The sequence below is a fragment of the Sapajus apella genome, unplaced genomic scaffold (genome assembly GCF_009761245.1).
Source record: "Sapajus apella isolate SASKATOON/1434 unplaced genomic scaffold, GSC_monkey_1.0 scaffold61, whole genome shotgun sequence".
Lineage (NCBI taxonomy): Eukaryota > Metazoa > Chordata > Mammalia > Primates > Cebidae > Sapajus > Sapajus apella.
In genome coordinates this window covers 5,375,205-5,389,551 of record NW_022437001.1, presented here as the reverse complement: position 1 = coordinate 5,389,551, position 14,347 = coordinate 5,375,205, and the positions used below count along the sequence as shown (strand labels likewise).

The following is a 14,347-nucleotide window of genomic DNA, read 5'->3' as shown; positions in this document are numbered from 1 at the left end:
ACCAGATCATTTTTAAATTCCTTCCAGCTCTAAAATTTCATCACCCTTATGATATGGATCACAGTGAGAAAATATACTAAAAACCCAAGACTTATATGAACTATATTCAAATCATTTAAAGGGCCCATGCCAAAATATGCTGACAGCTGACATTTCCAAAGCTTTCATTTTAAACAAGGATATTAACACAAAATGTGGTAAGTCCATTGAATCTGAACTGCTTATGTTTTCTTTTTAAGTACAACTTTTAAGTAGTTATTGACCACAAGATGAATTATCTATTTTTACAAACAGGAACACTGAAATTAACAAAGGTAAAGGCCAGGTGTGGTGGCTCACACCTGTAATCCCAGCACTTTGGGAGACCGAGTCAGGTGGATCACCTGAAGTCAGGAGTTCAAAGCCAGCCTGACCAACATAGGGAAACCCTGTCTCTATTAAAAGAAAAAATTTTTCAAAATAAAAATTTTTTTAAAAACACACAAAGGTAAAGTAACTTGCTAAGATCAAGTTTATTAAATCCCTTGTCACAAATTTTTTTCCAGATCTTTAAATATTTTTATTAAAGAATATAATTTTATTTAAATATGTCTTTCAATAAACTATCCTATCCTATATCCATATCTTTACAAAATAAGGGATTTGTAGCATTTTATTTGGACTGAAAACTAGAAATACATCTTAGTTTTTTTAAAAAAAGAGAAGTATAAACACTAAAATCAGTTTACATGGTAATACCTTTCAGGAATATGTTTCGGAATCTCTATGTCAAGTGACTTCATATGTAAGAGTTTGATCCCTGCTTCCAACTTGTTTGCTGCCATTACATCACAGGCGAGTTCATACATGGTCTTGGATAACTCACAGGCATACACAGAATGTGCTCCAGCTTTTTTCGCAAACATGCTACAAGAGAAAAAAGTGTTACATCAAGAAAAAATAATCTGCTGTATTTTCTCAAATTTTAAGGAAATTTTGATGCTAAAACATGGTGTTTTTCCTTTTATTCTTTAACACAATCATTACACATTCTGCATTAAAAAATAAACTAATACTCTTGTCTAGAAACAAATCATTCAATAAACCACGGGATCTACTCTATTAAAACACAACTGGCATTGTATCTTTAATGAATACTAATGGGCTTTAACCTGGACAACTAGATTCCACCAGAATGTTAACATAAAAAATACTCTTAAACTCATTATTCAAAATTTTAATAATCCCAAATTTTCCTTAGCAGTTACACCCAGTTCTTGATAAAAGTTGTAGTAAAAAACATAATAATAGCTACATAAATAAGCCTAACAAGATTGTAAGAAATACTTCTACATTTATTTTATTTTATATTTTTTTTTTGAGACGGAGTTTCACTCTTGTTACCCAGGCTGGAGTGCAATGGCGCGATCTCGGCTCACCGCAACCTCCGCCTCCCGGGTTCAGGCAATTCTCCTGCCTCAGCCTCCTGAGTCGCTGGGATTACAGGCACACGCCACCATGCCCAGCTAATTTTTTGTATTTTTAGTAGAGACGGGGTTTCACCATGTTGACCAGGATGGTCTCGATCTCTTGACCTCGTGATCCACCCGCCTCGGCCTCCCAAAGTGCTGGGATTACAGGCTTGAGCCACCGCGCCCAGCCATACTTCTACATTTAAATTCCAATGTTAAATTTTCCATATCTGGCAAATCTTTAATCTACATTAGTATACAAGTATATATCATTAAAATGCAGTTACTACCAACCTTAGTATTCCAGTTCCTGCTCCAATGTCCAAGACACTTTTGGACCCCAAACGAACCGCCTTTTGGATTGCTGCATTATAAATCGTATTCCTCTTGGTGTCATTAAGCATGATAAAGTGCCAGCGTTCCACCAACCAGTTTGCAACACGATAAAAATTCTCCTTTGCATCACTGAAATCAGGGTTTAGTTTCACTGCTTTATGAAAATACCCAGCTGCTTCATCCCTAAAGCCCATTCTAGAGTAAAAAATAACAAAGACAAAATATATTCAACTATATGCTATCAACTGCAGTACCTTTGTTTATGCTCCTCTCCTGCCTGGGTATCCCGTGCCAACACCCCAAATCCTACCAATCCAAGTGCTACTTCTTTTGGGAAGCTGTCTTTGAGGACTGCAATCATCAGGATTTCTTTCTTTTCTGAACCGCTACTACATTTATATATTCCATGACACGGACAAGTATCTGACTATAAATTACTATTGCAGGCCAGGGTGGTAGCTCACGCCTGTAATCTCAGCACTTTGGGAGGCCAAGACAGGCAGATCACAAGATCAGGAGTTCAAGACCAGCCTGACCAACACAGTGAAACCCCGTCTCTACTAAAAACATACAAAAATTAGTCAGGTGTGGTGGCATGTGCCTGTAGTCCCAGCTACTCAAGAGGCTGAGGCAGGAGAATCGCTTGAACCCCAGAGGTAGAAGTTGCAGTGAGCAGAGATCGCACCACTGCACTCCAGCCTGGGCAACAGAGTGAGACTACATCTCAAAAAGATAAATAAATAATAAATAAATAAATTACTATTGCACTAATGAATAGCAGAAGCTCTCACAGTCATCCTCCATTTAGCCAATTCCATTCCCTCTTTACAACACACTAATGCCTATGGCTTAGTAGGCTCCTCTCTGGTGTGCCTGCATGCCTTTTCTCTCCGCAACTGAGTTAACAGTCACCAAGAGTCAGTTGTATTTGCTGCCAGATCAGTTTGTGTCAGTTTTGTACTTGTTATTATAATTATATATTTTAATTAATATTACACTAAGTAAATATGACCAAATAAAGGAAACTATTGTGCCTAAGTGCTCTGGAAAAAAAATCAAAGGCAAGTCACTCAAGAAAGTACTATTTAATTATATGTGAGCAAATCAAAAATAAAAGACAGGAGAAAAAAAACCTATTAAACCTTCTAGAATAGTGCTTCTTAAACTACCTGTAATGAAAAACCTCTCCTCTCTTTCTTTTTCATTTAATTGTTTATTTTTAAGACTATTCAAGTACAATAGTGAGAAGGAATCCTTCTCAATTGTTTGCAGACCGATATGACTGTGTTGCACATGATTCATATGCAGCTCACATAATATCAGATCTCAGCAGCACCCAAATTGATCTATATACTCTCTTCCACATTAAGAGTTTCCTAACCTTATGCTTGGATTTACAGCAATGTCATGTTGCTATACCTATTTCCAAACACTTACTCTCAATTTCTATACTTATCTGTCATTAATCAGTAATTTGTGGATGAGAATCAATGTGTGCACCACACATTGAACAGATCTGAGCTAGCAGAACACTTTTCATTCATGGTTCTTCACAAATACCTTTAAGCTTTCTGTCAAGTTTAGAGAAACTTAAACATACTATTCATTCTAGGCATGGTTTAAGCAAAAAAGACATTCTAAAAGTCCAAACAGGGGATTGCACTCTTTTTTTTTTTTTTTTTTTTGAGATAGAGTTTCCCTCGTTACCCAGGCTGGAGTGCAATGGCGCGATCTTGGCTCACCGCAACCTCCGCCTCCTGGGTTCAGGCAATTCTCCTGCCTTGGCCTCCTGAGCAGCTGGGATTACAGGCACGTGCCACCATGCCCAGCTAATGTTTTGTATTTTTAGTAGAGACGGGGTTTCACCATGTTGACCAGGATGGTCTCGATCTCTTGACCTCGTGATCCAACCGCCTCGGCCTCCCAAAGTGCTGGGATTACAGGCATAAGCCACCGTGCCCAGCCCGGGACTACACTCTTAAAGCAATGGCCCTATGTCAAGTAAGAGGCGCTCATGATTTAGGTGAAAATTTAAATGCATAAGGTTAATATATGTTATTTTTAAGTTATCTTGAAAGCAAAACTATCTTGTTCTTATTTCCAACTACCAATGTACACAGTACAGTACCACATACGTTGTATGTAATCATTATTTGTTGAGAGACTAACTCAGCAATGGGTATTAAACATGCCCCCAATAATTTCCTAGGTTTGTGTTCTCCTTAGGTTTGATATTTAATACATCATCAGTTTCCTTAAGCTGCAATTCTAATCTAAAAAATATATAATCTACTCTATTAAAGCATATCTCATTGAAAGACTCAACATGCGTATCCACAATATCAGTGAAGTATAAGAATGCCAGAATGCCTTTTTTCTTTTAACTAGGAAAAACGTTATCTTCCTGATTAGCAATTTAAATACATTTTGTTTAAATCTGATGCTACTGGACTAACAAAAGGTTGTGAAGTTGAGACACTCCAACAAATTTTATTACAAAAATAAGTGTCAGGAGAAGCAGCTATCGTTTACTTCGGAAATAGTTTTCTCCTGGAACAGATTCTTTCGGTGGAGAGTCAATGATACACTATTTTTGATGAAAAATGGAGTGTTGAACAAAAACACCAAGAACAGCCAAGAACAAAGGTAAATTCTATAGCTAAAGCCACATTCACACTATCACAAATTCTGAATTGCTACTGTCCAAATTAGAAATTTTGCTTAGTTACATCTCCCCAAAATACCAAGTATTTTTGTCTCAGTGACTGGTAACTGCTCAGGCTAATGTCCTACAACAACAGGTCACCAAAAGTTACAATCTGCCAAAAGTATGACTTTTCTGTTAAACTGAGTTTATCCCGAAACATAAGTCTTGGAATGTTATGATCACTGCATGTGTATAATCTGGAAATATAATTGAATCCTTAGAGTAACCCCCATTATATGAACTAAAGAACAAAAGAAACTTTTTCTAAAATGTACATTTTTTTAAACTAACTTGAGGAGATTACTCATAAAAAAGATTTTATTTTAAAAAATCTTTTAAAACAAATTTCATTTAAGTGGAAAGAGGTTGATAATTTGTAGAAAATGGATGCTGTATCTGATCAGGTTAGCTCTTAATATGAACAGGTAACCCCCAGTTGATTATCTGCCTTATTTTTCTACTTATTAACATACTCTACAATTAAAAACTATCAAATGTTTGTTTCTTAAAGGAGAATTCATTGTCACTCCCTAAACCATGTTAATTAAGACTGTTAAAATGTCTTGCAGTTACATTACTGAGACGGGCTAATAAAGTTTGGCAAAAGTATTTCTTATACAGAACTTCTCATTGAATAAAAATATAACTTGGCTAGGCATAGTGGCTCATGCCCATAATCCCAGCACTTTGGGAGGCCGAGGCGGGTAGATCACTAGAGGTCAGAAGGTCGAGACCAGCCTAGGCAACATGGTAAAACCCCATATCTACTAAAAATACAAAAATTAGCCAGGCATGGTTGTGTGCGCCTATAAACCCAGCTACTCAGGAGACTGAAGCATGAAAGTTGCTTAAACCTGGGAGGCAGAGGTTGCAGTGAACTGAGATCCTGCCACTGCACTCCAGTGTGCGTGATAGAGCAAGACTCTGTTTCAAAAAAACAAAACTAATATAACCAAATAAGGGAAAGAATGATAGTACAGAACAATTGCTGAACATGTAAAGGTATCCTTCTATATAAAATAGTTCATTATAATCATGTTTCCTAAACAAAAATTCTCCCATTATTTTATACGTTATTTTATTTTATATTTTATAGGTGATGAAATTAAATGTATTAAAACAAATCCAAAACAAAATTTTTTTGTTTTCACCAATTTTTCCTAATTATAAAGTTTCTATGGAGAGTACACAAAAAAGACTGTTCTATGAAAAAGTTGTATTTCATATCCAAAAACACTTATGTACACATAAAAAACCATACTACTTTGTTTATATTTTCAACTTATCGAGCAGCCTCAACAAAGTCATTCTATTTTGACAGGTGGAATTATTTTTTTCAGACGGAGTCTCGCTCTGTCACCCAGGCTGGAATGCAGTGGCGCAATTCTGGCTCACTGTAGCCTCCACCTCCCAGGTTCAAGCAGTTCTCCTGCCCCAGCCTCCAGAGTAGCTGGGACTACAGGCGCATGTCACCACACCCAGCTACTTTATGTATTTTTTTTCGTTGAGACAGGGTTTCACTATGTTGGCCAGGCTAGTCTCAAACTTCTGACCTCAACTGATCCACCTGCCTCAGCCTCCCAAAGTGCTGGGATTACAGGCATGAGCCACTGCGCCCACCCTAGAATTTTTTTAAATAAGCAAAAAATTCTATACATCAAATCTCAAAATTTTTTCTGAAGAGAGACATACCATTCAATGTTGTAATAAATATTCATAAAACTTATTGTGAATGACCATATAAAGAGTTTACATTAATTATCACAGAGGCGTAACATTTGTCAGGTTAATGATCCATGTTCTTCTTGAAAGTTATTTATAAAACATTATTTCTCCATACTGAAAAAAGTATATAAACAATGAGTTGATTGCTCAATTAATTTAATTTCTCAAAACGTTACAGAGTATATATACTCACTTCTTAGGGTCCCTAGCCCTGCACAGTCCAGTGAGGGCCCAATGGGCACCAGAAACAAAAGTAGTGGATTGATTATTAACAGCTAATAAACTCAAGATACTCTTAAGAAGAGAAATTCTGTGGTCACTTAGGAGTTTTGTAGTTTATTATTCATAATATTAAGTTGTTGTTTTTTCTTTTTTTTTTTTTTTTTTTGCTGGATGTGATTTGAGGGAAAGAGGACGCAATTAGTGAGGAAATGCATGAAAATACCTAAAAGGAACATTTAAAATGAGATTTCACTAATTAAATTCCTTGGAATGTGAGCAACTGTTACTCTCAAACTTGGCAGAACCATGCTCAGTCCCCATTACTCTGAAACTTTCAAACTCAGGAGCAATGTTAACCATTTTATTTCCTGTGCTTTCACAGAATTCTTCATGCACATGTACTAGTATGCAGAAAGTTAATTAACATAGCAGGCCTGACGGCCATCCTTTGAAAGACCTGTTTACAAAACTGTCCCTTAGTTGGTATCTGGGAATTTGGATTTGGAGAGGGTTCCCACTACCCTAACTGATAAGAGTGGCTCGCTGTGCCTAAATAGTTTGGTTTATGCTCAACAATGGTTTATGCTCAAACTAAACAACATGGTTTATGCTGAACACCTGACCTGCTTTTCTTCTGGGAATCTAGAATTTTGGTATATGCCAGGCAGAGGGTACCTAAGTGTCCAGCTCTCAGTAAAAACCCTGGGCACTGAACTCTAATGAGTTTCCCTGGTTGGCAACATTTCACGTGTATTGTCATAAATCACCAGGGAATGAAGTGCATCCTGTGTGACTTCACTGAAAAAGGACCTTTGACCTTGCACCTGGTTTTCCTTTACACTTTGCCCCATGCACATTTACCCTTTGCAAATTTTGCTTTGTATCCATTCACAGTAATACACGAGAGCCATGAATAGGACTCTATGATGAGGCCTGTGAGCCCTTCTAGCAATTCAGTAAATCTGGAAATGGTTTTAAGACTCCCAACATAGCTAGTTATCAACTTATTGCCAAATTCACCGTTTTCTGCCTGCTCTGTGAAAAATGTATCTAGCCCTTTAACATTCTCCCACCAGTTGGCACAAGGATAAGCTTTGTTGGTAAAAAGTGCAGAGAGGCCGGGTGCAGTGGCTCAAGCCTGTAACCCCAGTGTTTTGGGAGGCTGAGGCCAGAGGATTGCTTGAGCCCAGGAGTTCCAGAACACCCTGGGCAACAATATGGCAAAATCCTGTTTCTACAAAAAATAAGCCAGGTGTGGTGGCATGTACTGCAATCCTAGCTACTGGGGTGCTGGTCGGGGGGCTGCTGAAGTGGGAAGATCAAGGTTGATCCTCCCAAGCCTGGGAAGTCAAGGTTGCAGTAAGTCTTGATGGTGCCACTGCACTCCAACCTGAGTGACACAGTGACATACTGACACACTGTCTCAAAAAAAAAAAAAAGGCTGGAAGCCAGGCATGGTGGTTCACACCTGTAATCCCATCACTCTAGGAGGTGAGGTGGGTGGATCACTTGAGGTCAGGAGTTCGAGACCAGCCTGGCCAACATGGTGAAAACCTGTCTCTACTAAAAATACAAAAATTAGCCAGGGTGGGGTGACAGGTGCCTATAATCCCAGCTTCTCAGGAGGCTGAGGCATGAGAATCACTTGAACCAGGAGGTGGAGGTTACAGTGAGCCAAGATCATGCCACTTCACTCCAGCCTGGGCTATAAAGTGAGACTCTGTCAAAAAAAAAAAAAAAAAAAAAAGTGCTGTAGAGAGACACACACACACACACACACACACAAAGTGCTGGAGAGACACTGTAGGAAGAAAGCATTTTGCTTCCTGATTCCAGTGTGCTTAGGGCTTCTCCAGCACCAAGCTCCTCAAATGTATGGCAGCTAGCAGCGTCCAAGGTCAGCAGCTTCCTCAGGGCCCCTTATCCTACTATAAGGTTTTGTAATGAAGTACCTCTTCCCCATGAGGCTTTCTCTGTACCCCAAAAGGCAAAATTATAGCCAGGTCCAGAAAATAAACTTACAAGAACTTCCCTGGCAAGGCACTACAGTGACTTTTCTGTCATCCTGAGAATCACAGCTGTGCCCTCTCCAATAAAGTCTGGAACTCAGCCCAGTGAGGAGAACTCTTCCTTGGATACTCTATCTTACTCCTAGCAGCAGTGGCTATTATGTAGTATGTTATATAATATTAAAACTGCAATAATGTTACATATCTGCTTTTCTTTTCAGTTCTCCTTACTTAATAATCCTCTATATTAAACTTTCCCTGTTCAAATTACGGTATGATTTATCCCTATCCAGACTAATACAGAATAATTCTTAACAAGTAATATTGAAATGACTACAAACCGAAAGAGATGCTCCCCCATACTATTGCAAATCACTTCATCATCAGGAAACAGTTCCAAGGCCTGTTCATAGCAACCAAGTAAGTCTTGTATCCGATTGAGAGCATCAAGCTCTTCAGCCCATCTGAAAAGTGTGTACTGAAAAGTTTCCTTTACAAACAAGAAAAAAATTATGAATTAGTCAATAACATAAAAGATGAAAGAATATACAACATTTGTTGAAGATTCCAAGCAATATAACTTAATTACCATTGAATGATCACCTTAAATTTCACTTAGCTTTAGTAGGCACTATTTTCTGAACGAGTGCAGAATGAATGAATCTTACCACCTACATGGTAATAATAAGCAGAGTTAGACAGTCTGACCACTCTCTAAACTCCCTCCATTCTTGGCTGCTGGATCACACTCTCCTGATTCTCCAACTGCCTCATTTTTGTTGGTTCCTGTGTTTTGGAGCTTGTACTTAGCATTCTTCTTTTTTCTCTCATCCATCCCTAATGCATTTGTTGTCACCCATGTGTTAATGGATGTGACATTTACATCTCTAGTGAAGACCTTCTCTTCTGAACCTCAGACTCATAGATAGAGATTCCTATTAGTCATTTCAACCAAGCAATGGAGCTCCAACCATTGCGAATGTAGTCCAACTCAAATTATTTCCTGAACAATTATTGTGCAAAGAACTGGGGCAACAAAAAGGCCTCAGAGAGGCCCTATGGAGAGAAATTTAACATAAAATTTTGGAAAAGTTCAGAATGCTCTAAACTGAACTAATCATATTCCTCTGACACAGGATATAAGATTAAGATACCACTCAACCTCAAACCACAGAGTCACCTATAATGGTACCTTAACTCCACATACACTGTTTCAAACCTAGCCAATGCTCTCTCAATATCATTAAATCTGTTACCTCCTCTCCATTCCCACAGTTACAACCTAATCTGGCCCTTGTAACCCCTTGCTGGACTACAGCAACAGCCTTCATGCTGTCACCCTAGTTCCAATCGCACCTCCCTGCAGCTATTCTCCATGCTGCAACACTGTGGAAAGAGGGAAAGTTTTAGTCATTACAGCTTTACCATTAAAACATTTTAAATCATCTTCACATATTTTATAGAAAAGAGTTGATACTTGGAACTGAATCTCAATGGAGTTTACTAGAGAGATAAGGATAAGAAAGGAGATTCTGGCCAGGTGTGGTGGCTCACACCTGTAATCCCAGCACTTTGGAAGGCCAAAGTGGGCAGATCACCTGAGGTCAGGAGTTCGAGACCAGCCTGGCCAACATGGTGAAACCTCGTCTCTACTAAAAATTTTTAAATTGGGCCGGGCGCAGTGGCTCATGCCTGTAATCCCAGCACTTTGGGAGGCTGAGGCGGGTGGATCACGAGGTCAAGAGATCGAGACCATCCTGGTTAACATGGTGAAACCCCATCCCTACTAAAAATACAAAAAATCAGCTGGACATGGTGGCTCATGCCTGTAATCCCAGCTACTCAGGAGGCTGAGGCAGGAGAATTGCCTGAACCCAGGAGGCGGAGGTTGCAGTGAGCCGAGATCGCACCATTGCACTCCAGCCTGGGTAACAGGAGTGAAACTCCGTCTCAAAAAAAAAAAAATTTTTAAATTAGCCAGGCATGATGGCAAACACCTATAATCCCTGCTACTTGGGAGGCCGAGGTAGGAGAATCACTTGAACCCAGGAGGCGGAGGTTGCAGTGAGCCAAGATTGCACCACTCCACTCCAGACTGAGCGACAGAGTGAGGTTCTGTCTCGAAATTTAAAAAAGAAAAAAAAACACACAGATAGAGGGTCTACAGATAAGTGGCTTGGTGTGGCTGGAGTTTGGATATGGGGACTAGAGTAACAGGAAATGGTATTTTTACAAGGGGTCCATACAAAGACATACAGACTTTGTTCGGCAGGAAAGAAAACTAGTCGCTTACTCTACTGATTTTCAGGCATTGCACTACAAATTTTAAATTTACTTTTAATACACAGTAAATATTTTTAAGAGAGGCAGTGTCCCTGTTTCACAGAAGAGGAAACTAGGAAACAAGGAACAGAGGAAAGATAACTTGAGTTGATCCATTTTTCTACTGCTGCCTACCTGGAGAAGCAAACTGCATCTCAACATATCATCTCCTCCTAAAGTAGGCCAGTTGGTCCTGAAGTTTACACTAAGTTTACATGAACTACAAACAACTAGACGCTACTGATATTTAGTGGGTAGAGACAAGGATGCTGCCAAACATACTACAATGCACAGGACATCTCCCCTCCGCCCATAACAAAGAATTATCCCATTCAAAATGTCAATAGTGCAGAGGCTGAGAAACCCTCAGTCTAAATAAAGCAAAGTTACTGCAAATTTAAATCATTTTTCGTAATTTAGATTCTGCAAGTAATTGAAAAAAGTACAGCGTTTCAACAAAATAACTGTTGCAAAATAATCCAATAACTGAAGTTTAAAGAATGCATCATTAAATAATAATCACCTTAGGCTAACTGCACACTTTATTCAACTAGAGGCCCACTATATTCCTACTACACACAGTATAAAAAATGCAAAGGCCCTTAAGCCAGAGCATGCTTAAATTAGATATAGGGAGAAAGGGATCACCTGAGAACTAATCTGCAATTTGAGGGCCTTTAGAATTTTAAATGAGATGAAAGTTTTGAAACTGAAAAGTGACAACATTTGACTTTCTTGCAAAAAGCTAGCTATGTTGACACAGGCTGCAGGAGAGAGCCCAGTGGAAAGCCCATTGCAGCAGCTGGCAGATAACTGAAGCTCGAACCAGGGGAGTAAAAGGGAAGATGGTGAGAAGTGGTAAGATTCTGCACATATTTCGAAGGTGAAGCCGGAGGAGTCTCCTCTGGGTTGGTCGTAGGTGTGAATAAGAGAAAGGCATTAAGGGTGAACAGTAAATATTAATCGCAACCACACAGCCACGCACCCTGGCCCTTCCGCCTTTTTTTTTTTTTTTTTAAGACGGCGATGGATCTGCTAGCAAGTGAGGGGGGAAAAAAAGCCCTAAATATTAATAGAAACCACCCAGCCACGCACCCTAGCCCCTCGGCTTTTTTTCTAATTTTTTTTTACAAGGACGATGGATCTGCCAGCAAGTGAGAAAAAGGGGCCCTCACCTTCACTTCATCTTTCAGCTCCGGCGCCAGACTGAGCACGAGGAGGTAGTGGGCATAGGCAGTGCCGAAGTCCTGGACGCCCAGACAGTGCTCTGCGCTCTGCAAGGACCGCGACACTAGCTCGTCCCGGCCGGCTGCCCCGGCGCCACCCCCGGGGTCTCGGCGGGACCTGGGCCGCGAGTTCGACATGACAGTCACCACTTGGATGGCAAAAAGGAAGATATTTTGTAAGCGGAACTAGGAAACTGTCTCGATGCTACACTCCCAGGGACCAGACAACGGTTCAAGAATCAGTACAGGAAAGCTACCCTCCTCTACGGGTTAACCCGCCCACCCCAACCGAGGCGGAAGCTCCGCCCTCTCGTGGCCTCGCTGGCGGCGCAGACCGTGACGCACACCACACTACCGCGGACCAGGCGGGCGGCGCACGGTACGCTAACGTCAGTGCGCCCGACGTGGATACGTCCCTGCCGCCCATTCCCGTAGGAGCGACCACTGCGCGTGCGCATAGGAGACCGGGCATGTTAAGACGCGTCCAGTCTCATGCCGTTTTTATTCCGGCTGAGAGCTGACGTTTCTCTCCATCCTGCAATCAGAGAGTGTGTGGCTTTCTACTGCAAGACCCTGTTGTAGAGACCTAGGCAGCGCGAAGCGGCACCCGCTCAGGATGGACGGTCAAGCATTTGTAATGATGCTTAAGACATTTTGGATCGTGATGCACAAAATTTCAAGACCGAAGAGAACCTGAAAATAACAAAAGCATCTCAGATGTGGTAGAGAAAATGCTTTCACAGGCATTTCACATAATTCTCACAAAACCTGGCTAGGCGAACCTTTGGATCACTCTCATCTTAATGATGGCAGACATGATATCCTGAGAAGTGACTTGCTCAAGGTCACACAACCAGCTAATGGCATAGGCATGGTTCAAATCCAAGTTCCCTGACCACCTGTCTGTCCAGTTATAAAATGAGTTTAGGGGATATTTCACTGTTCCGTGTCTTATCACTGTATAGTGGTTATTACATTAATACAAAGTTTTTCCACATTCAAGTGTGGCCCGTAAGATACAGATTCGAAACTCTAAATGGGAGGGGAGCATAGTTATTAACAGTTGAAAAGTTATTTTAGCTCACATTTTCAAATACATTTATGGAGAATGTCTTAAATCAAGCATTCTGCATATCAAACTAATACATTTTGAGGGCTCCTCCAATTCTCAAAAACACGTCAGGCCTTTTTGTCTTCTGATCCAATTATCTGAACTACCCTTTCTTCTGAGCACCGGCCTGTATAAATTCTAATCAGTTTTTCAGATTCCAGTTCACTAGATTGTGAGCTTTTCTTAATCACTTTTGTGACCTTTGCACCTAGTGAAGTATGGTGCAAAGTAAGGACTTAGATTATTTTTTATGTTTTGTGTTTGTTTTGTTTTGCTTTGTTTTTTTGAGACGGAGTCTCGCTCTGTCGTCAGGCTGGAGGGCAGTAGCGCGATCTCAGCTCACTGCAACCCCCGCTTCCCGGGTGCAAGCGATTCTCCTGCCTCAGCCTCCCTAGTCGCTAGGACTACAGGGCGAGCGCCAGCAGGCCCAGTTAATTTTTGTATTTTTAATAGAGACGGGATTTCATCACGTTGGCCAGGATGGTGATTTTTATTTAATTTAAGGCAAAGGGCCACGCGCGGTGACTGACGCCTGTAATCCCAGCACATTGGGAGGCCAAGGCGGGCAGATCACCTGAGGTCAAGAGTTCGAGACCAGCCTGGCCAACATGTGAAACCCTGTCTCTACTTTTAAAAAAGTACAAAAATTACCCGTTGTGGTTCGTGGGTGCCTTGTAATCCCAGTTAATCAGGAGACTGAGGCAGGAGAATCACTTGAAACCAGGAGGCAGAGGTTGCAGTGAGCCAAGAGCACGCCATTGCACTCCACCCTGGACAATAAGAGCGAAATTACGTGTCAATAATAACAATTTAATCCAAAGTATATCCCCACTCCTAGGTTTTGCACGTAGACTTTCCCAGCTATTCATCTTCCTATTTCTCTCCTATACTTAATTGCTATTTTCTGTATGAAACAAGTTAGGACTTAATGTATGATAATTCCTTAACAAGACTGAAACGTCTAAGTCTAAGGCCTTTCTATTCCTAGTGGGAATCAACAGAACATGAAATGGCCATCAGACTTCTTTAAAAAGGGCACTCTAGACAAAGCTTAGTCCTTTGTAGCCTATCCAACGAGCATTCCTTAAGATTATTTATTCTACAAAGGCCTATTAAAACTACCTTTCCTACTTTAGTTACAAGAGCATTATAACCATCAAATGAGATAATATAGAGAGAAACATTTTATATCTGGCATACATACAGAGTTAATGTTATTCATTGTTACCATTATTTAG

At 40.3% G+C, this 14,347-nt stretch overlaps 1 protein-coding gene across 2 annotated transcripts in view; it reads right to left on the bottom strand.

The window, feature by feature from the left end:
• The window catches only part of PRMT9 (protein arginine methyltransferase 9), a 47,866-nt gene extending 35,489 nt beyond the window's left edge, over positions 1 to 12,377 (bottom strand). The window contains exons 1-4 of one of the 2 annotated variants that reach the window (XM_032246434.1): positions 11,948 to 12,377; positions 8,792 to 8,940; positions 1,746 to 1,982; positions 739 to 906 (exon numbers count right to left, since the gene is read on the bottom strand). In XM_032246434.1, coding sequence (XP_032102325.1) covers positions 739 to 906; positions 1,746 to 1,982; positions 8,792 to 8,940; positions 11,948 to 12,136 — 743 coding nt within the window. In that variant the 5' untranslated portion in view covers positions 12,137 to 12,377. Of the gene's footprint in view, positions 1 to 738; positions 907 to 1,745; positions 1,983 to 8,791; positions 8,941 to 11,947 lie in introns of those variants that run through there. The other variant, XM_032246435.1, reaches the window with a different exon arrangement.
• Positions 12,378 to 14,347: the final 1,970 nt, after the last annotated feature.